General features: G+C 42.3%; 1 protein-coding gene across 2 annotated transcripts; it reads right to left on the reverse strand.

Moving 5' to 3' along the window:
- Positions 1–4,588: 4,588 nt before the first annotated feature.
- Positions 4,589–25,608, reverse strand: NFX1 (nuclear transcription factor, X-box binding 1). 2 transcript variants are annotated; one of them, XM_078856119.1, is made up of 24 exons: positions 25,430–25,608; positions 22,824–24,099; positions 22,433–22,594; positions 22,199–22,276; positions 21,988–22,093; positions 21,795–21,866; positions 21,444–21,583; positions 20,842–20,923; positions 20,413–20,630; positions 19,961–20,058; positions 19,328–19,358; positions 12,823–12,905; positions 12,046–12,157; positions 11,395–11,514; positions 11,193–11,272; positions 10,797–11,063; positions 10,252–10,325; positions 9,854–9,955; positions 9,096–9,137; positions 8,860–8,955; positions 7,242–7,308; positions 6,795–6,940; positions 6,221–6,316; positions 4,589–5,983 (listed from the first exon to the last, which is right to left on the reverse strand). In XM_078856119.1, exons 2-24 carry the CDS (start codon positions 24,094–24,096, stop codon positions 5,905–5,907), a joined length of 3,624 nt encoding a protein of 1,207 aa, XP_078712245.1. In that variant the 5' UTR covers positions 24,097–24,099; positions 25,430–25,608; the 3' UTR covers positions 4,589–5,904. The 2 variants fall into 2 exon arrangements, with proteins under 2 accessions (XP_078712245.1, XP_078712246.1); XM_078856120.1 differs by having other exon boundaries at positions 12,046–12,154; positions 25,430–25,607.
- Between the last annotated feature and the right edge of the window lie 620 nt (positions 25,609–26,228).

Raw genomic sequence — 26,228 nt, forward strand, 5'->3', positions numbered from 1 at the left:
GTTACACCAGCCCACAGGGGATTATTGTGTCTGTCCGTCGTGCATCAAAAAATGGGAGGGGTGGGGCTGGGTGGAGAGGGGAGGGTGGGGAGGGGCTGGGTGGGGAGGGTGGGGCTGGGTGGGGAGTGGGAGGGGTGGGGCTGGGTGGGGAGGGGCTGGTCACCCCGTGGTGCCCTTATACAACTCAACGTTTAACCTACTCACGCCGGCTTGTGCCCGCCCTCAGTCGGGCATATTTGCGGAATACACCACGCCGCCGTTGACCCTGGCCATTGACCGAGCAACCCAACGTTCCTGCCAGCTCCCTCCACAGGAATGTGTTTATCTTCTTGGTTCTTTCGGTAAAGTCACGTAGAAGGGAAGTAATAAAATAATAAAAATAAAACATAATAAAATAATTCTCACGACGTTTCGGCCACAATGCAAGCAGCCGTCCTCAGGTGAAGAATGAAACACCACCAAGCCTGGAGCGTATATTTAAGCTGGGTTGGAGGGGGGGAGGTGGGAAGAAGAGCGCCTTGACAAAATAATTTGCATATCAAGAGGAATTTAGCATATGGAAAATGCGTAGGAGGTGGGCGCGGGGGTTTCAAATTAATATTATGCCCGTGCATTATGCAGGATTAGCAGCATCAAAGGGAGGGGGAAGCATTAACCAAGGAAAGGAATGTTAATAGTATGTAGTTGCAGTTACTAAACAACCACGTAGAAAACTAAAGTATAAACTACATAAACAACTAAAGTATAAACTACATAGCATCATCAGTATACTTACTATACTCTACAATAAGCTGAGTTACTAACAGTAAGTCATACATTACAATTCTACGTCGTAAAAATTATATAATATGCTTCCATCTAAACTTTATTCTCTTACATCACACGAGTCTACACCATACTATATACTGCCATAGACAAACCCAACATTAAATTATATACTGTATTGCTATAAACCACCTTATACATTTTAATATAACACTATGTATTATTCTACCCACCCTAATGTGTATCACACTGCTATATATATAATCACACTTATCTTTGAGTACAACAATGTCCACATCGGATTGGGAACATGTAGATAAAATGACTGCCTCTTCAGCTGCCGCTATGTCGACCAAATGTAAGGACAACTTGATTTCCAAATCCAAGCGCCTCTCAAACAAGAAACCGGACCCACACATTGAAAAGCTAGATGTTAACAATGTCGTAATTAATCGCAGTAACAGTTCTATTTCTGAAGGTCTGAAATCCGTTTTAACCAAAGGACTAAACTTTGCAGTCACACCTAGACACATACCAGTTAATGATATAATTGCTAGAGTAGATGTAGCTCTCAAGGGCCTGAGTCACATCGCTGCAGACGTAGCAAGATCTGAAATCTCTGCAACCCTCAAAAACGCTAAGATGCCAGCTAGCAACATCAGCAAAGATGAGCGTTTTGAATAAGCTCAATTAAAAAAGAGGGATGACATTGTCATCCTCTCAGCCGACAAAGGCAATGCCACTGTCATCATGGACAAAACAGAATACAACAACAAAATCCAAGAACTACTCAACGATGGCAGCTATACAAAAATAAAAAGAGACCCCACCAACAGCCTCGTCTCTAAAACCAAGCAAATCATTTCTGATTCAACCGCATTAATTGATCAGACCAAACAGTTCTCGTTGAAACCTTCTGCAGCCAGGCCACCAAGATTATACGGCTTGCCAAAGATATGTAATAATTCTCCGGAGACGGATTCGGAATCGGTCTTCTTTATTTTCACTTCACGGTACACTTGTTCCCACACGCTCCGTTGCTGGCAGACAACGGAGAGCGGCAGACTCCCACAACTCCCACCGCGCACGTGGCACCCGGAGCCCCGTTCGCGCGTGGCTCTCACCCCGTTCAGTTCCCCGTCTCCTCTCGATCATCCCTCTCTCCTCCCTCTTAATCCCTTCGTCACGTGGTCCCCCCAGCCAATCCTCCATGGGCAATCTCGACCGTTCTCGATGGTTCCCTGTCACTCCCGGGACCACGCCTCTTATCCGGATCCCCATTAGCTGGGGCCCCAATGGCTGGGCCAATCACCCCTGATGACATGCCGTGATCACGCCCGCCCCACGCTCCCTATCTCGACCCTTATTGGCTACAAGCAGGACCGGCAAGCCAATCCCCCACGTGAACCCACTATAGCTGTTATTACAGATACACAAAGAAGATACACCTCTTCGTCCCATTGTCTCTACTATCAACTCCCCCACCTATAAATTGGCTCGTTTTTTGTCTGAAATCATACGGCCTTTCACTGGAAAAACCACCTCTGCGGTACTAAACTCTACTGACCTGGTATCGACAATCAAGGGGATTGCCCTGTCCCCAGACGACCTGCTTGTCAGTTTTGATGTGGTTTCCTTATTCACCAAAGTTCCTGTACCTGACACCATCGCAATCATTGAAGACTTGGTTCATCAAGGACTGAATGCTGGGGTACCCCCCCCCCCCCTGGTGAGACACTGCTTAACCAATACATACTTCACCTGGAATGGAACGTTCTACAAGCAAACTGAGGGCACCCCAATGGGCTCCCCCCTATCTCCGGTTGTAGCCAACATCTTCATGGAGAAATTTGAGACTGACGCCAGCCAGACCTTATGAAAGAGGTACGTAGTAGACACTTTTGTCATCTGGCCACATGGCCGGCCTGCTCTAGACCAATTTATCGACCACATCAATTACATACACCCAGCCATCAGATTCACCATGGAAGTCGAAAAAGATGGCAAGCTACCCTTTTTGGATGTCCTAATTAAAAGGAGACCTGATGGTTCAATGAGCCACTCTGTCTACAGGAAAGCCACCCATACGGATGCTTACCTAAAACCGGATTCCCACCACCATCCATCCCAGAAGAATTCCCTCATCAAGACTCTATACCATAGAGCTCAATGCATCTCCGACCAGGAATACATTGCCAGTGAACTCAAACACGTACGCCAAGCTCTTAAGGCTAATGGTTACTCCGACTACACAATCCGCAAAGCCATCACTCCAACCATCAAGAAGGATCCTGTTGAGGAGCCTCTCAAGACCATCACCTTACCCTACATTGCTGGGGTCACAAAAAGATCTCCAAAATCCTGATTAAACACAAGATCCAGGTTCGATTCAACACAGTACATAAAATCCGTGATCTGGTCCCGTCTGTAAAAGATGTGGTTCCAGACATACAGTACCCTGGCGTCTACAAACTAAGTTGCCTCTGCGGTAGCAATTACATTGGAGAAACCAAACGACATGTCTCGGACCGCATCCGTGAACATCAGGCAGACCTGAAACACGGTAGGACAAACACCTCAGCCATGGCAGATCACTGTTACAACTCAGTGGGCTCACATGACATTGACTTCTCCAAGACAGAGGTTCTCTGCAAGCCATCTGGCTATCATGAGAGATTCGTTCATGAGGCGATCCACATATACAAACACAGAGACAATTTCAACTGAGAAGATGGATTCTGGCTTAACAATCATTGGAAGGACGTAATAAACCATTTCGGATCTTAACTGATTGTGTTCACGTTTACGGTGACTTTCAGACCGCGTTCCACTCACTGGCATTGTATTCTCCACAGGGAATGAATTCTTTGCTCCGCTGCAAGTTTCCCCCCACGACTCACCCATTGACACGACGGTCAATGGTACAGTGTATAATAACAAATAGTATAACATTTATATGCTTAATACAATGTACAAAGTAATATATAGTATCGTAATTGTATAGTAAACATATAGCAGTGTGATACACATTAGGGTGGGTAGAATAATACAGTGTTATATTAAAATGTATAAGGTGGTTTTTCGCAATACAGTATATAATTTAATGTTGGGTTTGTCTATGGCAGTATATAGTACGGTGTAGACTCGTGTGATGTAAGAGAATAAAGTTTAGATGAAAGCATATTATATAATTTTTACGACGTAGAATTGTAATGTATTACTTACTGTTAGTAACTCAGCTTATTGTAGAGTATAGTAAGTATACTGATGATGCTATGTAGTTTATACTTTAGTTGTTTATGTAGTTTATACTTTAGTTTTCTACGTGGTTGTTTAGTAACTGCAGCTACATACTATTAACATTCCTTTCCTTTGTTAATGCTACCCCCTTCCCCCTCCCTTTGATGCTAATCCTGCATAATGCACTGGCATAATATTAATTTGAAACCCCCGCACCCACCTCCTACGCATTTTCCATATGCTAAATTCCTCTTGATATGCAAATTATTTTGTCAAGGCGCTCTTCTTCCCACCTCCCCCCTCCAACCCAGCTTAAATATACGCTCCAAGCTTGGTGGTGTTTCATTCTTCACCTGAGGACGGCTGCTTGCGTTGTGGCCGAAACGTCATGAGAATGATTTTAATGTTTTATTTTTATTATTTTATTACTTCCCTTCTACGTGACTTTACCGAAAGAACCAAGAAGATGAATCCCTGCAGTCAGGAAAGCTTTAAATAGGAATGTGTTTAAACACAAAGCACCTGAAACATCCAATTGTTATTACGAAGAGGACTGTTTTTGAAAAGAACAAACATTGCAATGGACAATGCAAAATTGTTTATTTTCTTGATCACGTGCAGCAAAAAAGCAGTTTTTATGCAGTTTTCAACTATACATGCCTCCGTGAATGATTAAAATGTCAAGGTTTGTTTGTGGTTGTAAAGAGTTCAGGCCATTTGAGACCTTACTTCTTAGCGCTTGACAAGCGATCTTACATCTAGTTTTGCAGCGGTCCGATGCACATTTTATACAGCGATTTCATCTGAATTGTCAGGAACCCAACATTAAAATGGTTCATACGCAATGCCTTCTGAGGCATCAAGCATTTTAAATTGAACATACATGTAATGTACAGCCATGTTATGCATATAATTATTTGTACTTTATTTGTTTATGGTGGAACTAAGTAATATCTGCAAATGTATTATGATACGTGCACTGCAAGTCCTCTCAATTGAATAAAAAAGCATTTTAAAACATAGTATGTTAAGTAGTTGATTTGAATGCCCACATTGTGTAACTATTATGCTTAGCCAAAGGTTTACAGTTGCCTATAAGATGACTTAATTATCATGCACAACTGACCGCCAAATCTGTCAGCCTTGCCAACTGTGATTACCACAGGACAAACCTCGTTAATTTTGTGCTACAGGTTCTAAACTTCAGGACTTTTTTAATCGGGAAGATCCACAACTAAGTAGCGTTCGTTAATTCTGCAAAATAATTCAGTGACGGTTATGCATGCTACAAAACAAAAGGCATACCTACGTTTAATACAGATTCCAAAAGGCAGCACTCTAAATTCCAAAAATGCAAGTTGAATTTGCAAACATCTTTCCTCAACAGCACAATCTGAATTGGTTTCGACTTTTATGATTGATGTGCTTACAGGGAGGAATGTGTAAATAAGCAACCCTAACCGTTTACCATCTTTTAAATCGACCTCAATCATGTCCAAGGGGTCACGTCCAGCAATGCACCTTAAGCTTTTGCATCATACAGTCAAGAAAATGCAAACAAATGTATGCATGTAAACGCTGACTTTGAAATTCTCATTACATACAACCACCCATCAATGAAATTCAAAAGTATGCTTACGCAACATTAATTAGAATTATTTTAAATGATCATTTACTCCCATTTGTAGTTTTGATTCTTTAAACCAGTCTAAAATCTGAAGTGTTTCCAATGAGAACAAATTGTGGTGGCATGTAACGTTTTAGTCAATTTAAAAAGTTACGTTGTGTATGCACTCATCAAGGAGAGTTTGGTCTACCAAATATGACGTCCAAGATTGATGTACACAAAAGAAATATACGACGGCTTCAAAAACCGAGAAGACGGTGGGATTTCACGACTCATTCTTGCATGTCGAAGTAGTCGATGGTAGGTTCATCTTTCGCCACTGCTGGGACATCCGACGCTGGCTTGTCAAGGCTAAGGGCACACAACCAGAGGGCCAGTTATGACTCGGCAGTTTAAATTACTCAGGCCGAATGCTCTACTTAGCAAAGCATTTGGCCACATTCAAGCAAATAAAGTATTACACCAATGCACACGCATATTAAGTGATTATGCAATAAGGCAAAAGCCTGGACCTAGAAAGATTTTGAAGTAAATTACACACACATACATAAACCCAGTAACGTGTTACAGTTTTCTGTGTACACTCACCGATTTGCGTGGTGTGGTATTGGGGGAGGAGGCTTGGGTCCCAGCTCCCTCTCTATCAGGGCGCACAGGGGTGGGCTTGGGTTGCACGACTTCCCCCTACAAAAAAATAATAATATCAATTGCATCAAATGTTTTAAGGGAAAAATCCGAGGAAAAATGTGAGGAGTTGGAAGGGACTCTCAATGAGAGATGTGGCAGGTTGCCAAAGGTGGAAAGCATTTGAAATGAGCACCAACTGACAGTTATGAGGATTAACCGAGTTATGATAAATCACAGTGATGAAGGTAAACTGATAGTTGACACCAGACAGAAATTGTGTGTGCAAGCTCCATATAAATGACCAAATATTCAAAATGACCAAATAGTCCTATTTTCCCCATCCTTGGGATGAGTTTTTCTCCGCATCTTATGCGGGCAATGTAAACTTAACAGACGCGACAAGAGATCAAAACAACTGGAAAGCGGAGGTGTGGAGAGCACAGAACATGGGGGGAGCCTCGAGTGTTGTTGTCAAGTGAAAAAAAGCCCAGCCATCGCACAGGGAATGAATGGTAAAAGAGCAAGGGCAGCAGACCTGATGGCCGTGACGACAACGTTGCGCTTGGGCTCATTGTCGTAGCTCAGACTCTCAAGCGCGTAGCTCTCGGCCAGCTCGTGAATCACGCGCCGGTGGTCACGGTTCATGGGCGGAAAGCAGTGGCTGCGACGTGCGTGTTTGCCCTGTAGCACAAAAGCAACCGAGAGGCACTTAAAACACCAGGGGGGCCCGGCAGGTGACTGTTCGTTTCCTCCAGGGCCTCAATAACAAGGTTATTCAGGTCGCACTCTAAAATATATACCCGTAAAAATCATGTTATGTGTTGACAATGATTTAACATGTGAAAGTAATTTATTGGATTCAGTTTTGTCGTTTTTAAAATGTATAATACACTAGCTTCATTTGACGAAAAGAAAGATAACAGTTATTCTTTAACGTCTGCAGTTGAAAATGAAAGCGAATGAAGCCGTTCTTCCCACCCACCTTGTTCGTGGCTTCTACCAGATTGCGTATTTCGTCTTCTACTCCGCGCACAAACTTCAAATCTTTCCTGTAATGCATAACATCGCTCTTACAGCCACTACATGAGAAGGAAATATGAGAATGTGGGTCACTGTTATCAGTCCATCGTACCTTTGGTTAAACCGTCACGTGAGTTCATTTTCTAACTGCCATTATTATTGCACTGCTCTCAGAGAAATGTTGGTTTTATCATGAAGCCGCCCCACCGCTACTACTTTTCCTCCCCTGCCCCAGGCCCCCATTACTACCCACTCGCGTTGCATCACTCAAATCAACTTTCTTTATCCCACAGTTGCCAAGACTCACAGAAAAAAAATGGCACAGTCTTTAAAAACATGTCCAAAATTATTATTTCGCATGGCTGATGGAAATGCAGAGCAACAACTACAATTTAACATTCAGGTGGATATGCCAAACAACCGCATCAGGGGCAGCGGAGTGTATCACTGTGATGTCTTCTTCAAATTTGTGGTTCAGGCATTGCATCGTAAGATGTTGTACAGTGAGAATTGTTTTTAAACCCTTTTATCTGGCAACAAAACTGACACCTTTTTTTACAAGGAGTCATGCTTACATTGACCACAATACCTGCGGTCGGAATGCAAACAAAAAACACAACTCTGATAATGTATGCAGTCCTTGAAATTGATTGGTCCACACCTGAGACCGCTTTTCTTAGAGCCTAGTCTCACATGGTGTGAGACTAGGCTCTAAGACGCCAAATAGCGCCTTTTGGCGTCATCTGGTCCAACACCATGTGAGACGAGGCTCTAAGAAAAGCTGTCTCAGGTGTGGACCAATCATTTTTAAGGACAGTGCAACATTATCAGAGTTGTGTTTTTTGTTTGCATTCCAACCACAGGTATTGTGGTCAATGTAAACATGACTCCTTGTAAAAAAAAGGTGTCAGTTTTGTTGCCAGATAAAAGGGTAAAAAAACAATTATCATATTTTGTTACTGGCAAAGGAGGTTCCAATGATGTTGTACAGTATCTTCTGGATGACCACTGTCGCACACTGAAGAGTTTTTATTATTTTAGATTTGTGATCCATGGATGTGGTAGACACTGGCATGTAGGGCATCCCAAGACGTGAGTATCCTCGGAGCACCAGGACATCAAGTCCGTGTCTGGAGGAAGGGGCGAGGGCTCAAGATAGAGGGGCGGGACCTCAAAAGGAAGGGGTGGGGCCTCAAGATAGATGGACGAGGTCTCAAGAGGGAAGTATGAAAAAATAAACCCAAATCTTCAAATAGAGAAGTGCATCAACCATGAACTTCCTTGATTATTTAAGGAAATGAAAGCATGAAATAACATGTCTAGCAGGGAGCAAAAATGTAATGGCCGCAGATGTGGCTGTCGGCCAACTCGTTATGAAATGTTTTGTCCACGTGTGTCAAAGTAATTTAAAACGTAAATATTTCAATGCAACCTTTCATGCTTTGTACACTTTGTTCAGCCAGCCTTACATGATGTATAGAACGTATAGATACTTTTATACATTTCCATAAGAATATAATGAGCTATTATTACTCCTGCAGGGAAGGAAAGCACACTGGTACTATTAATAAACATAGTACCTGGCCTCTTCCTTCAAGAAGTCAGAGTATTTCATGGGAACTGCTTTGTTGAAGGGGTTGGTGGATGGATCAATGTTCAGGGCCTCTGCCAGCCGCCTGGAAAACAGAACAATGAAGAGCCATGACAAATGTTCGAAAATGAACCACCAATGCACATAACGAAACGATTACACAACTATTTTTCCATGGGTTATTATGTGTAGGATATAATGCGCAAATAATACAATGTATTTCACCTGTTTCTCTCCAACACAGCACACTCTTCTGTACATTCCAGTCTGTCAAGAAACAAAAAAAATCACTGCAAGAAAACAAATATGTTACAAACAATGTTACGATATTTTACAACACCATACTTGTGGTAAACATTTAAAAGGAGATTTTGTTTATCTCGAAAGCGTAACTACAACACTGTTATACACCTTGCATACCATGACATACCAGTGAATTGAATAAGATGCCTCTTGGAATTTTTGCATCAAACTTCCACAAATACTTGGCATTGTTTTCTAGGTATGCAGTGGCATACAGCACAACTTGAAACTAACAATTATAAACCACTTGTCACTTTAAAATATATATGTAACTAAAACATGAAGAATGTGTTCATTTAATGGAAGGAATCACAATTGGGTTGTTTTTCTTTAAACGCAGATACACACATGCAATGTTAACTTTAACTTATTTGACCAAGTACTGCTGGTGAGCTTTTATGAGGCCAAGTTTAGAATTAGGAAAGGAGTTGGTGGGGGTTTGCAGGGGAAGGGTAGGCAGGAAGGGGGGTAAGGCAGGGGGGAGAGGGTAGCACTAAGTATGGGAGTCCTTCTATTTCCAGACACTTGCAATTAAATCAAGTGAGGGAGGGCCACGTGACATAATATCCTGTTGTTGAGGTGCACATCTGGTAGTGAGATGAGAGTTGTAGGGATTCTACTGCGATGCACTCTTTCTTTAAGTCTTTAAAAGTGTGATCAACAAAACACCGCGTGTGCACCTGGACTGCTGCGCCTCCTTCTCAGTCACCAATTTGGCGAGCTCCGTGCACTCTCCCATCTGCATGTCTGAGAGCTTGCTCACCAATGCTATTGTAGCAATTCTGCGAAGGTAGAAACACCCGCAACCACAAGTTGCACATCGTACCATGTCACAAAAGGTTCATCAACAGGTTTATGAAAATGAATAAAAACACCTTGAAGCATACTCCACATTCATTTGTTTAACAGTTCTTACAATCAAATCACAGAATACATGATGAGACATGTAAAATTCAAAAGGGCGTTCTCAAAAAATATGATCTAATAATGCTCGTTCAGATTGACTAGGGATTGTTTTTGATGAGCGTTACCGATTTGAAAGAGAAATATCAAGCCCCAGCTGGGTTGAGAGCCTCACCGCTGGTAGGAGGAGGACGACTGTGAGCAGGGAAGCTTCTCCTTCCTGTGACTGCAGCTGCATAGCAGTGTCACCTGCAGGAAGGCGGACACGCACATCAGCTCGCTGCAGCAGCGACCTTGCACAGGCATCTTGTATGCATGTACGTATCATGTTGAATTTCTTTCGCACCATGCGTAGCCAGCTGTGCTAATCGGTGGTGCGGGGGTAGGACAAGAAACTAAACACAAAAAGTAGTTATAAAGAAATTAGTTATCAATTTCGATTTGAAAGTGCATAGCTCCAGTGGCTTCCTACTATTGGAAGAGCATTAGACGGCCGCAGAAGCGCATTTGAAAGCGTGCGATGCAGTGACCGTCTTTGTTTAATGGCTAGCCAAAAGCCGCTGCAAGGATGACCGAGTTTGCGTGATGGTTTATGCTCCTTTACGAAATCAGCAAGGTATTGTGGTACAATTTTGGCAAGCACTTTGTGTGTAATGAGTTCGACATTATAATCTATTACTTCAGCATTTGCGCCAGTAAATTCAAGTGGGCACACCGTACCTCAGCTTTGCACGAGGTCCTGGGGCACGGCAGCCCAGGGTGGCATACGGAGCCACAAGGGTGGGCACAGCCTGACCGAGGGATCGTGCAGGGCTGACCGCACCCCAACACGGCAGAAGGCTCTCCATGCGGCTCTGCCAGGGCTCTGGGCACACACTCTCCACGGTGGCAGGCCTTGGCACACTTGTGTTGTCCGCACGGTAAAGTCTTCTGGCAGGGCAAGCCACATGAAATCTCCCGCAGGTAGCATGGGATATTACGACGTAGCTGCAGTGTCAAACAGGAAACAAAACAAAAAAAGCATCACTCCATTTGTTACTTGGTTGGGTAAAATACAGTGCTGCCATTAGTTTAAATTGATCATTAAAGGGAGGCTCAAGAAACATGGCAACAAACCTCATGCTTGCCAAGACACCACCTCTCGACCAGGTATGTGCAGGGAGGACACTTGTCATCACTGTGGCACGTGTGGTACACTGAAAAAAAAAGAAATCACAGCTACAATTCCTTGTAGTTAAAAGACTGCCACCACCTGTAATGGGTAAATAGATCTTACTCAGAGCAAGCAGTGCCTCAGTGAGCAGAACTGTAGACTCACCTGGATGATCACAATCATGCTGGCGGGAGCAAGGCTGCTTGCACTCGGGTGGTTTTGTACCGCATGACACTGGGGGGAATAACACCTCAGCTCCGCAGTAACACATCAGCTCCTCAAAGCCTGCAAAGCACAATAAGTACATATTCTGCTGATAAAATGTTGCAATTTTCAACACATTACACTTTGTGTTTAGTTTGTTATCCTTTGCCCGCAACTCTGATTCGCATGGTTGGCTACGTACGGTGCGAAATAAGTTCTACATACACACTTAATGTAGTGGAATAAAAAAGTTGTTGGCTTCATCAACTTTATATTCCTAATAAAAAAAGAGCAGGAAAAAAAACTTCAAGTGACATGGGTGGTAAACCAAGCAAAACATAGGTAAGAGAAACCTGCACTGTAAATTACACACTACTAACACAATGAGAATGAGGTTGACAATGATAAAGCACACAAGGACCACCAGTATTGAAGAGCATCAAGATCTCTTCGTTGGTGGCCACTTTGCATTATAGTTTACGTGATAAGAACACTCATTAAAGCAGAGGAGGCAATGGAATAACATGTTACGCTATCGAGGCACTGACTTGCAACAACCAATCTGAAAACTGCTTATATGTTCACTGCTGCACGATGCATGGAGACACGCACTTGTCTGCCAGCACGACTGGCAGTCGCTGCGATGGCAGGGCTCCTCGCACTTGTGCAGCTTGCACGACAGCGTGCGACCACATATCAGAGGACACGCGTGCTCGGGATCCTGCTGGGAATGGGGGGGGGCAAAGGGAACAGGGGCTTGAGGGACGGACTTGCTTAAAATTACATCACTGCAGCCCCATGCCTCCATGGGTGTCCAAGACCAGAAGACTCGGCCGGGAATAAACTTCACGTTTTAGGATATGAAACAAGTGAAATTCCTGCATTGATATTTACTTGAAAGTCAATTACCAACTACAGCGACATTTGCAAAAGTGACTTGTAACTATGCTCTCAGAACTGTAGAACTTCAATTGAAATGTACATGGATTCTTTCTTTGTATCATTTTTAACTATTACTGTTATGTTTTTCCATGCAATATTGTTTTAGTTTGAGTTTATGTACGATTGCTTAATTTATCTACCTATAAGAGTTCCTCTGTAATTTTCCGCCATGGCCGATCCAACTTTGGCTGGACACCTGTGATAAAGTGCTTTATAGCTCATCAGGATCTTCAAGCTTAAATTTCTCTGTCTAATTGAAGAATAACATATATTTATAACCATTTCCTGATGCAATTTCTTTCATATAATTTACTTAAACGTTGAATTTCACTTGACAAATACATACACACCAACGGACCCTTTCAACAGACTTCAGATTTTATGCATGACAGTGATTGCACCGAGCCTCTGGGTGTCACCGACATCTGAGCTGAAGGGATTGCTTACCATGCAGCACACTTGGTTGCACTTGTGTCGGCCACACTTTCTCTTCTTGTTGCACCGCCTGTCGCAAATGAAGCTCAGCCCTTCTGCAAAACAAGTCATCAAGTCACATGCAGCTTCTTAATAAATTTTGATTTAAAGCTTTCATGACTGCAGGGATTCATATTCTTGGTTCTTTCGGTAAAGTCACGTAGAAGGTAAACAATAAAATAAAACATAAAAATATAAAACAATAAAATTCTCACGACGTTTCGACTGCAACACAAGCAATCATCATCACCTGATGATGATTGCTTGTGCGTTCACCACAACCAACAAAACGATTGTGGAGACGTCCTTCAAGAATATGAAGATTTTACCATGAATAAGCCTAAAAGTCTTGTTTGGAAACTTGTAGAAGCAGGACCCTAAACTATACTTGTTTTTATCCAAGTTACATTTGTGAGTTGTGACGTAAAAAATTTAATGAAGATGCTCAGGGCCACTGGGAAGGTAGCCAAGACAATGGCGTTAAACATGTGAACCAATTGCTTGCTTTTGTAGTGCATTTTTAAAAGGCACGGGGCACTTGGAACCAACGAGCTATGTAGCAGTGAAATAATCTGAGCCCAAATGTGAAGCACACACTCAAGGACTGAGTTGAGGCTACAAAGAACAAGCACATTTTGTAGCCGACATCAGTAAAAACCACAGCCTCTTTGTCTGAATGTGCTTGTTCTTTGTAGCCTCAACTCGGTCCTTGAGTGTGTGGTTCACATTCGGGCTCAGATTATTTCACTGCTACACAGCTCGTTAAAAATGCGCTACAAAAGCAAGCAATTGGTTCACATGTTTAACGCCATTGTCTTGGCTACCTTCCCAGTGGCCTTGAGCTTATTCATTCAATTTTCTACATCACAACTCACAAATATAACTTTGGATAAAAACAAGTCTAGTTTAGGCTCCTGCTACTACAAGTTTCCAAACAAGACTTTTAGGCTTGTTCATGGTAAAATCTTCATATTCTTGAAGGACGTCTCCACAATCGTTTTGATGGTTGTGGTGAACGCAGCGATCCTGTGCATATTATGCAGGCACAGGCAACAGGTGAGAGAGGGCTGTCTCATCTGATTAAACCCATCACAAATGAGGTACATTCTGCTAGAGTTATCATCACACTCGTCATCCTGTATGTCGTCTTCTTGAGATTAGATATCACCAACTCCGTGGATATTGCCTACACATTTCTGGGACATTCAATAAAAGCTAGAATGCTGCTCAAGAATGTGGTGGCTGCCCTCTATGCAGCAGTCTGTCCATATGTGCTTGTGGCAGGAAACCAGAGTTAAAGGCATGCGTTCAGACAATGAACATTGCCAAAGAATATTATTACAGCAAGCAAATGTTTTTGGTTACTCATCAAAGTGTATATACTATTTCCTACAAAGTGTAAGTTTACATTGTGCTTCATCTCCATTAACAGATGTCAATGTCCATATATGTCTCCTTCTGCTCTGTGATACATATTATGTCTTTTTGGTGAATGATAACTGATAATTAATTAAATTATCATTGGTTTAAAATTACTCGTTGGGTCTTTCGGTTTAAATTTCATATTAACATTTATAATAATAAATAATAATTAGCCTATACATTTTTACTTAAACTTTCGTGACTGCAGGAATTCATATCGTTTGGTTCCTTTGGTAAAGTCACGTAGATAGAAAAATAATAAAAGAATAAAGTGAAAAATATAACAAAAAATATAAAACCACTGATGTAGACTGTAGCCTGGTTCTTAATCAGTGTGAGTGTACTGGCAGTCTATAATTGTAGACTGTAGCCTGGTTCTTAACCTGAGTGTACTGGCAATCTATAATGTAGACTTATTATTGGTTCTTTCAGTAATAAAAATAAATAAAACCATGACGTTTCGATCGCAACACAAGCGGTTGTCATCAGGAAAAGGGGGGTTAGCCTCTAAAGGCAAACTGGTTATAAAGGTTTAGAGATGGGCGTAGCCCAAGTGTGTCGGCAGCATGGGCGGGGCAGCTAATGTTAATGTAGGAGAAGACAAGCAACTACACCAATCAAAGGGCCGCCAGGCAATCATTGCACCTCGCTCCACACACCCACACTGCTGACGGTGGAGGTTAACAAGAAAAGACAAATCAAGTCATGACCCAAAGTGGTTGATGACATCTTTCCAATGATTGCCGAGTTTATAACCATCCTCTCGGTTAAAATTGTGTCTCTATATATATAAAATCGCAAATCTGTCTGTCTGTCTGTGTGTGTGTCTGTGTGTCGCCGGACCATACGCAGTTTCATTGGACGGCGGTTGCCCCTGGCAACGAGTAGCGACGCATTCGCTGCGGGGTGGACGCCATTTTTAATTCCCGTTAAAAATATGCGCACACATTAACACGCGACTCTGAGGTAAATTCATCAAAGTTTCACGTCCTCTTCACTCCCCTCCCACCCCAATGTGTGCAATTACTATTATAGGGTCGGTAGATAATAAAATTATAGCGATTACACAGTATTATTGTAGCGCGGGGGGGGGGGGGGAACGGCACCCGTAAGCAGCCTCAGCCGAGTGGGCAATTTAGGCGAGGCCGGAGGCTCTGCACGGTACTAGGCCTCGACACCCACCACGCGACTCTGAGGTAAATTCATCAAAGTTTCACGTCCTTTTCACTCCCCCCCCACCACAATGTGTGCAATTACTATTATAGGGTCGCTAGATAATAAAATTATAGCGATTACACAGTATTATTGTAGCGCGGGGGGGGGGGGAACGGCACCCGTACCCAGCCTCAGCCGAGTGGGCAATTTAGGCGAGGCCGGAGGCTCTGCACGGTACTAGGCCTCGACACCCACCACGCGACTCTGAGGTAAATTCATCAAAGTTTCACGTCCTCTTCACTCCCCCCCCACCACAATGTGTGCAATTACTATTATAGGGTCGCTAGATAATAAAATTATAGCGATTACACAGTATTATTGTAGCGCGGGGGGGGGGGGGGGAACGGCACCCGTACCCAGCCTCAGCCGGGTGGGCAATTTAGGCGAGGCCGGAGGCTCTGCACGGTACTAGGCCTCGACACCCCACCCGTGTCAAGCGACGACTTTGTGGTATAAACTCGATATACCCAGCGTTGCCCGGGGGGAAAATACATTTAAAATCTTATGAAAACTTTCAAACATTACATACCAATGAAAAAACAACTGTCTAATTACTTTTGAACCCGACGCGCCAAGAATCGATTCTTTAAATGTTGACTGTACAAGTAGTCATTAAGCTGGGTGAGCGTACTGCCAGTCTATAATGTAGACTGTAGCCTGCTTATTAAATTGGGTGAGTGTACTGCCAGTCTATAATGTAGACTGTAGCCTGGTTATTAAGCTGGGTGAGCGTACTGCCAGTCTATAATGTAGACTGTAGCCTGGTTATTAAGCTGGGTGGGTGTACTGCCAGTCTATAATGTAGACTGTAGCCTGGTTATTAAGTAAAGTTAGTCAATTTGTAACACGTAGGCTTTCGCGACCATTATTCATAAACAACGTTATTGGGTTTAGATCGCCTTATTTATTAATGTGTTCTAACCCTCCACCACCCGACACGGCCAATCAGTAAAAAAGTGTCCCGTTGATACAAGACTAATAGTTCACTGCTTTAGCCCACCGGTGTGTTCAAGCGTAAAACCACAACAATTACCATTTCTGATGAAAAAACAACTGTGTAATTACTTTTAAACCCGACGCGCCAAAAATCGATTCTTTAAATGTTGACTGTACAAATAGTCATTAAGCTGGGTGAGCGTACTGCCAGTCTATAATGTAGACTGTAGCCTGGTTATTAAGCTGGGTGGGTGTACTGGCAGTCTATAATGTAGACTGTAGCCTGGTTATTAAGTAAAGTTAGTCAATTTGTAACACGTAGGCTTTCGCGACCATTATTCATAAACAACGTTATTGGGTTTACATCGCCTTTTTTATTAATGTGTTGTAACCCTCCACCACCCGACACGGCCAATCAGTAAAAAAGTGTCACGTTCATAAAAGACTAATAGTTCACTGCTTTAGTCCACCGGTGTGTTGAAGCGTGAAACCAAAACAATTACCATTTCAGAGTACGACGTTTCGCTGATGCTGGATGCAATTACCAGCAAAACGTCGTACTCAAAAATTGTCTGTCCGTCTGTGTACGCTCGCTTGCGAGGGATTTGCCGGGAGGCACGTCCCGTGCCTCGCGATGGGAATAGGCATGTCAGTTTTTTTATCCGTCACCTTTAAAGTGGTTTAATGATCGATTTAGTGTTATTCAACTTCATTTATTTATTTCATCTGTGTATATATGTAAGGTTATTAAGAAATATATTTTTCACCCGGGCAACGCCGGGTACTACTGCTAGTGTCTGTATATATGGATGGCTTCATGAACAAATCTTTGTTGATAGCCACTAGGCTTGAAAAGTACCATCATCTTAGATCTTGTAAATATTTTTGGCTACCCCTATGTATGGCCAGGTGATGGTTTTGATTGGATCCTCAGATGGCTCCTTCCTCACGGTTGGGGTGATGACTTTGCGGATTGTGTAGTCAGAATATACATTCGCCTTGAGAGCTTAGTGTACTGTTTAAGTTCATTGGTTAAGTGTTCATGGTCAGAGATACATTGAGCTCTATGATGCAGCGTTTTGATGAGGGAATTCTTCTGGGATAGATGGTGGTGGGAATCAGGTTTTAGGTAGGCGTCAGAATGGGTTACTTTCCTGTAGACAGAATGGCTCATTGAGCCATCTGGTCTCTTATGGTCTCTTACATCCAAGAAAGGTAGCATGCCATCCTTTTCTACCTCCATGGTGAATTTGATGGATGAGTGTATGGAATTGATGTGGTTGAGGAATTGTTTCAGAGCTGGTCGGCCATATAGCCAGATGACAAACGTGTCATCCATGTACCTCTTCCACAAGGACGGGCGTAGAGTGGATGCCTGGATGGCATCAGTCAAATTTTTCCCATTAAAATATTGGCTACAACCGGAGATAAGGGAGAACCCATTGGGGTGCCTTCAATTTGTAGAATGTTCCATTCCAGGTGAAGTATGTATTGGTCAGGCAGTGTCTCACCAGGGCTGGTACATCAGCATTCAGTCCTTGTTGGACCAAATCTTCAATTATTGCAATGATATCGGGCACAGGAACTTTGGTGAACAGAGAAACTACATCGAAACTAACGAGCAAATCACTTGGGGACAGTGAGATGTCTTTAATTGACGATACCAGGTGAGCTGAGTTAAGTACAGAAGAGGTGGTCTTACCAGTGAATGGCTGCAAAGTCTTAGACAGATATCGGGCCAGTTTGTAGGTGGGTGGGCCAATGGTGGAGACGATGGGACGAAGGGTTGTGCCTTCTTTATGGATTTTTGGTAAGCCATACAATCTGGGTAGTCTAGCAGCAGAAGGTTTTAAGGAAAACCATTTGGTCTGTTCAATTAATGAAGCTGAATCAGTGATGATACTGTTCGTTTTTGTAACGAGGCTGTTGGTGGGATCTCTTTAAATGTTTGTGTAGCTACCATCATTAAGTAGGTCCTGAATTTTGTTTGTACACGGTTTTGTCCCTGATGACCGTGGCATTGCCTTCGATGATTAATACATGTACAGTAATTTAAGCAACCAGCTCAACTGTGAAGCCAAATTAAATTGGGAAAGGGGATTTATGATTTTGTTTAAAAACTTACAAGAACGTATACATTTTTAAATGTGCAATGCGTTTACACTAGTATCCTTTGCATATTTATTTGAGACCATGATACAAGTGTGTTTGTATTTTTAAGCTTAACGAGCAAACATTTGCATTTACAAACATCAGCACACCCACAGTAAAGCAAATTATAGATGGCCGTCTTGTATTAAGAGAACAAATATTACCCATTGTCCTTTGTATGAAGTATTTGATCCATATTAAAAGCCCATCTAAAAACTAACATTAAAATATTTTAACTCAAAGCCCAAAGCGATGCTGTGAGTATAATAATTATAAAAAGGTAATCAAATGTAATACTAATGAACAGTAGTTTAATGCGCAAGACATCATGCGTAATTTAAATGTGTAATAAATTACATCATGCAAAAAAATATTTTAAGACTGTTTAGACCATCAATCAAATATGTATACACCCGCCATGCAATTTTTACTTTTGCATTGGAAAAAACTTATCTTATTAATTTAGCCACCAGGCAGGAGGAAAATTAACACAATATACTCTAGGGTTGATACAACAACCTCAATTGCATAGCATGCCAGAAGTAAAAGAATACATTATATCACCATTCGCAATTGCATTTAACATGGAAAAAGAGTGACCTGGACTTGATGTAGACCTTTGTAGTCTTAAGTATGTAAAGTAATTGAAAATAAGCATACAATAGTATCAAGTTAGAAATAATGTAAAGTTTTTTTCGTGTTTAAATATCAAATGTTAATTTGCAATAAGATTATCAAATGAGCTTTCACTTACCACTTTCTTGAACCTCCACACAGGGGACCTCCTACAAGTATAAAATAGTTTAACCTCACGTAGACAACAATTTGCCTTCTATTTATGCAAATAGAACACAATATTTTAGTGAATTTATTGTTGCTTTTCCTGTAAAAAACTAGACATTTTAAATGATCACATATAACTGGAAATATAACTGTAAAAATAATGTGTTGAGTTTAATCTAGCACAATAACGACACATACGGTGCAAAGCTGGCTAAACTACAAGAAACAAGTCACCATACAGCAGAGTTGCTTCCCTGCTTTCGGTTATATGCAACACATTACAATCATTCTCATCAACTCCTCAACGTAATAACGGCAGCATGAAATGCATTTTCAAGCGAATGAAAAAAATGAAAACAATCTTGCAGTCCTAAATGTAACTTTAAAATAAAAGTTAGTTCTGAACCGGGCTAATGTTGTGAACTTGCATTCGTGGAAACTGATTCAACCTTTTTGTTAATAAAACAAAATGACAACTCATCATCACATGTTGGAGCATGTGAACCGTGAACAAGATTCTCATAATTTCTCTATGAACAATAAAAAAAGGAATGGCCTCATAAAGAGGTGTAAACAAATGTTTTGACAAACAACAGGTGCCCACCTTAGTTTTGCATCCACATCGACAAACAATGGTCGACACACCTGTGCATGGTGCACAGGGCCCTTCGTGGCATATAGCCGGGCAGGTATGAACCAGATCTGTGAACAACAGCAAACATCAACCACATATGAAAGGTTACTACAATTCCATACACAAAAAACGACAACAAAGTGCCAGGTGGATTGTATGTGAACAAGCAGAGGCGTCACGAAATGAGGGTTCCTAGGGAGTATATCTCCTTTATACACTAACAGGTGTGCATTTTTAGAAAATCATGCAATTTACTCAGTTTTGTATTTGATAAAGTACATGAGTGACTCAAATGGGCACTCATCCTGTTAAACAGTTTGCCCTTATGTTAAAGTGGCAGGGAAAAGTGACTGGGCATTCAACCGTTGGTGAACAAAACACTCCACGGGCACAAGCACACGCGCAAAGTTAGTTCTTCTCACCATCTGAGCCACAGGGCAGGGGCTTCCCGCACACATTGGTGCAAGTGGGCAGGGGGTCTGTGCAGCTCTTGCGCTCTGGGCTGCCCAGGTCGAGAAGCTTCTCCAATGATGTCTGTCCACAGGGACAGCTCCCGGCCTCCCCAGGCAGCAGGGGGCAGAGCCGGCAAATGCCTGGGTGGCACAACTCCTGGCAGCAATGGTTTCCGCAAGCCAGAGAACTGTTCAGTGACAAAGTGGAGAAAAGAAAGTAAAGTTTTGTATTCGCTAATGAGTTCTAAAAAAGTAGAAAAAAGAGAGATGTCAATGCCCATATTTAACAAACGGTTGTATCTGTATTTGAATTCAATGATGCATATTGACAGTGCTCTAAAATCCTTTTCATTGATGTGAAAATAACAATTGCCACTTGTATACGAGTGTAGGACTGACCGGTTGCACGGCTTCTCGCAAGAGAACTCTTTAAGTTCTCCCCCACAGGGCACTTCTCTTTTGGTAGCTCCACAGTGACACACTGCCAGAGGTTGAGAAATAAATACATATACAGCATACAGCATGGAAATATATATTTTTCAGGCTAACAGTAATTAGAAATTATATAATGGCAACAAACATGAATAACTATTCCTGCTTATAATACTATATGCATGCTTTCAGGCCCAACTTTATATTATCACAGGCTTTATACATCAATGTAGATTTTCTTTTGTTTCACCTTAATTCACAAATATTGGAAATAATTTTAAGTAGGCTTCAAAACACTAAAATTGCACAAGTTAAAGAGTTTAAGAATATGTTATCATATTAAGTTAGCAGTCAATTATTATCTAGACCAGCAACTAGTGAAACAGGAGTAATATAAGTTATAATTACATCTTCTGTAATTATTGTTAGAAGTCAAACTGTTTCGAAAATGTGGATTTTTAAAATGTTGAATGCCTAATTATGTATTATATGTCACAAAAGTGGCAGTTGAGCAACAAAAATCGAATTTGAGTTTCCAATTATGTTTCAGTTAAGATTATAGAACGCACCTTGTACCAGCTTAATGGGGCATGATTCACAGTTTCCTGGATGACAGATCAGAGCACAGGTGTGCTTCCCACAGTTCAGCAAGTTGTCACAAACTTCGGAACATCGCACTACGGTCGACTGACCACAACGCACAGACTGGCTGCCAGAAAACGGACACAGTAGAATTAAAACCAAACAGTAACACAGCTTGCAATGCAAATCGGATAATACAAGTCTTCAAACAAAAAACCTATCCAGTTCTAATAGAGAAGTACAATAGCAAATGGGTAAGTGTCGTACATTCAGGTGAAGAATGTTTATAATAATATTAATTTTGGATTCATTTCTTAAAAGAAAACAAAAATGCTTACCTGCTTCGGCCACATTCACATTTTTTGGTGAGGAAAGCAGGGCATGATGGACATGGGCCAGGATGACAAAGGCTATAGAACATGGAAACAAGCAACATGTTCAAGTCAATTATTCGGCATTCGACAAGTATAACACCACGCCAGGGTTGCATAAAAAGTATTGTTTGTGTAGGAACAACGCCTGCCAACCTACATGTTGCAAGGGTGAAGGCAGTCGCTGCCCTGTCTGTGCTTCGCACACATCTCTCCGCAGCTGTGTGGGATATCCGTCCGATTCCATTCAGGGTTGAGAACCTTTCCTGAATAAAACACCACTATTTACTGTATGGAAGTAGCCTTTATTGTAGAAAATTTGCACGTAAAAGAGATAACACTTTGATATACAAAAATACATGTGTACTGACCACAGAAACAGCGGTAGTTCGATGGAACCTTGTCGGTAACATTCTGACAGGCTGGGCATCGCCAACCATCGCTCCCATCTACACATGTACAGGCCACAACAAACAAAACATTTCACTAAAAAGACATGTAAATAAATTACATGGATTAAATTGTACACGAAGTGTAGATGTGAGTTTACAATTGAAGCATTTTCCATGAGTGGCAAGAACCATGTTTGTAAGGTGACCAAGTACCTTCAACTTTGGCAGTGGGTGAACGTGCCCACTTATTGACGCAGGGTAAGTGGAAGAGATGGTAGCAGTTCTGGCAACTCCAAACAGCTGAGTGGCCGCGTATCCTCTCACAACACACCATACACTCGTATGTGCTGGCCATCAGCTGCTCGATTAGCAAACCTGCATGCACACGGTGTATATAACAAACTGATGCTACAGATTTTAAAAGGTCTCCTCACATCCCGAAATGAGTATGTGGTCTTAAAATATCACATGCCATAATAGAAACGTGCTTTGGAAAAAACAGATATTCACAAAAAATATAAATTGATAATCATAAAAACGTTGAAATATATTTTAAATGTTGATATAAGCATAATAACAAAAAAGAACATGTATCCATACACACCTGTGTGGGTCTCTTTTGACTTATACACTTCAGGTCCTGGTTTTTTGGATTTCCCAGATTTTTTCTCAACATCAGATTTTTTCTGAATGCTCTCTACAGGGTAATTGCTTCTTTTATGCACTAAATCTTTACCATGCTCTCTAGAGGGTTGATTAATTTCAATTGATTCAGCTTTGTTGGCATTATCCAAAGGTTTTATGGAAGTTTCTAATTTTAAATTATTCTTTGCTTCATCAGCTCTCTTTACACCATGGGCGATGCTTTCACTTTCATCTTCAGGTTTTCTGTTGCTTCTCCAATTTGCTTCAGAGGAGCCTTTACCTCCTTTAAAGTCCCTTTCATATTTCTTTTCAGATCTGTTGTAATAATTTCCTTGCTGATGTGTATTACCTTCTGTTTCATGTACTCTCTGCTCTGACTCGTACATCTTTGACTTGGTTTTCTTGGAATACTGAGGTTTTTCCTCCTTCTGTTCCAAATTAAAAACCTTGCCTACTTCGGGGCCTGACATTCCCCTGTTTACTCTAGATCTGCCGCTATACTTATCATGATATTTTGGCCTTGTTCCACTTCCTGTACCAGTATCTCCTGCAGCCTTCTCACATGAGGCACCCCGACTGTAGCTTTCACCTGCAACTTCCCCCTTGTGGTCTGTGCTGCTCTGTGCACCGACTACTGCCGTTTGGCCAGAATTATAATTTAAACTTTGGTGTTGTGTTCTGCCCGTAATGCCACCAACTTCATAATTTCCACGGGCTTTTCCCCCATCGGACAAAGGATCACCATATTGCTTTCTATTCCTGCGAGCATTTTGAGCACCCTGTTTATTTTCTGTGGGGTTCAAACTGCTTTTACTATCTTGTTGAACGAAGGTGTCTGTATCACGGTTTGCCTCCCTTCTGGGAAACCCATCGGCAGCGTGGCCTCCTCTAGAATAGGAATCTTGTGTGCGGCCCCTGTACAGCTCTCGCCTAGGAAAGGGCCGTCGTGGACCATCAAAGTGGGGTCTGACATCAGCGTCGTTGTCACTTGGCAAAGGTTGATCCACATGACCAGATGCACTATTGATTTGACTCCCAATGTGCTTTTCAGCAACTCTTGCGTTGTCCAAATCTCCATCAAACGTGCGAGATTTGTTCTGACGAGCTGTGTCGGAATTTTTCTGAGCTCCTGCAGGAGGGGGGCATGCTCTGCTGCTGTCAGAGTACTGGATACCCCATTGCGTTGGATGTGATGGATTGAAGGCTGCTGCTTCGGGATTTAAGGATCCCATTGCCTAAAGAAAACGTATTCAATATCAATCTTCAGTAATGTACAATGTTTACACTTGCATAATGGGCCGACGTATTAAACGTATAAAGCAAACGAACACTTGAAGAACATTTGCCGATTTTAACTATAGAGTTAACTGTATTTGCTCACAGCACAGTAAGCAATTAATTTGCATAATTTACCATAATATCTAGCAATTCAGTTACACATCTAGACATCAGCCCCAGATAATACATCAGCTGTGAACATATATTAATAGTTGATGAACAAGTTCGTGAAGTTACATTTATATGACGTGTCGTGCTGACAACGTTCTTACGACATACACCCGTAGCATATGCAATTCAAAATCCCTTCCACTTCCACCTATATAAGTTTATCTTAAATGTGTTGTTTATCTTTCATGATTTTGTTGTTTATAAAGTGAGGGCAGGTTGTGAGCCAGGCAATCGGGCTGAGATAAGGAGTCTAGCCTACACCGGTCAGTTGAATGAAACATCATCAAGTATACATCTTGACTTAAAGCTTTCGTGACTGCAGCAATTCATATTCTTTGGGTCTTTCGGTAAGGCCACGTAGATAATACGTGACTTTAACGAAAGACCCAAAGAATAACTTCAAATATTTAACGTTTCACTTCTCACAATAACATCAAGTGTGTAACGCTTCACTTACACGACTTTAAATGACAAAGGCAATATTTATTATCCTGAGGTGCCTTATGCAACTGTAACGTAATCTCAACTTTTAGTGCAACAATGTACTATACTATATAACATACCGAACATGTCGCCGGTTGCATAAACCACTCCCAAGCATGTTCAAATAAGATACAATTGAAGGGCAATCGCCCTTTGTCCTAAAAGCCACTTGCACAACGCACCTCGGTCAACAATGTCCTTATTACACACTGCATTTACGTGGGAACCGAAGTGAAAATCTCACTTATTTTACCATGGGCGGATATAAAGTGTCCTACTTGAAACCGATCGAGACTCGACACGAAGGGAGCAATGTCCGAACTAAACTCAAGGCATTTGATGAAACTCCCTTGACTCTCACGGGGACGGAGAATTACACTCACGACCGTGACACATTCACACCGAGAATAAATCCCCCCCCCACTCCGATTTGCTTGCCAAAACGCCCGAGAAAGACGACCCCAGCCAGCCACTCCCCGATGTTATCACGCAATACTGAGAAGGAGCCTCGCCGCGTTGACACGGGGGGCGAGAGTGGAGGCGGATCGGCGACGGCGGCCACGGCCGACAATCAGGATAGAGGCCTCGGCCTCCCTCAAGCCCAGGGCATGCGCCCCGCGACGCGCTACTCACCCCCAACGCGGGCAGAACGCGACACCGGCTCGACCCCCCTGGGCGTCTACACGGCCCGCTGGGTTCCCGTGGGTCTCCCCGGGTCTCCTGTCCACACCGCCCCCCCCCCCCCGTGAGGCAACTCCGCGCGGGGCCCTTCTCGCCTGGACTTCCCCTCGTGTTCCCGACGGATGAACCAGCGAGCGCGATGGCGTCACCGCGTAACGCGTTGACGTCACTTCCGTGTGCGGGTGCTTAACGACGTAATGACATCACTACCGGCGTAATGACATCCACGTGTCGGTGCGACGCGATTGACGTCATAGTTCAGCACCATTGGAACCTCATTTGCTAGTAGAAAAATATGATAATTGTTTTTTTACACTTTTATCTGGCAACAAAACTGACACCTTTTTTACGAGGAGTCGTTTGGCGTCATCTGGTCCAACACCATGTGAGACTAGGCTCTAAGGAAAGCTGTCTCGGGTGTGGACCAATCAACTTCAAGGACAGTGCATGTATTATCAGAGTTATGTTTTTTGTTTGCATTATGACTGCAGGTATTGTGGTCTATGCAAACATGACTCCTCGTAAAAAAACGTGTCAGTTTTGTTGCCAGATAAAAGGGTAAAAAACCAATTGTCATAGTTCAGGTTAGAAATTGGACGATCGTGTAGGGCAGGGGTTGGGCAACATTTTTTCTGCCAAGGGATCATTTGGATATTTATAGCATCATTCGCGGGCCATACAAAACTGAAAAATGTGCCTGTTATATTTGGTCAAACATTTAATTAATTCGCCCTTAATGTGATGGCTGGAA

The sequence above is a fragment of the Lampetra fluviatilis genome, chromosome 1, assembly GCF_964198595.1.
Source record: "Lampetra fluviatilis chromosome 1, kcLamFluv1.1, whole genome shotgun sequence".
Classification (NCBI taxonomy): domain Eukaryota; kingdom Metazoa; phylum Chordata; class Hyperoartia; order Petromyzontiformes; family Petromyzontidae; genus Lampetra; species Lampetra fluviatilis.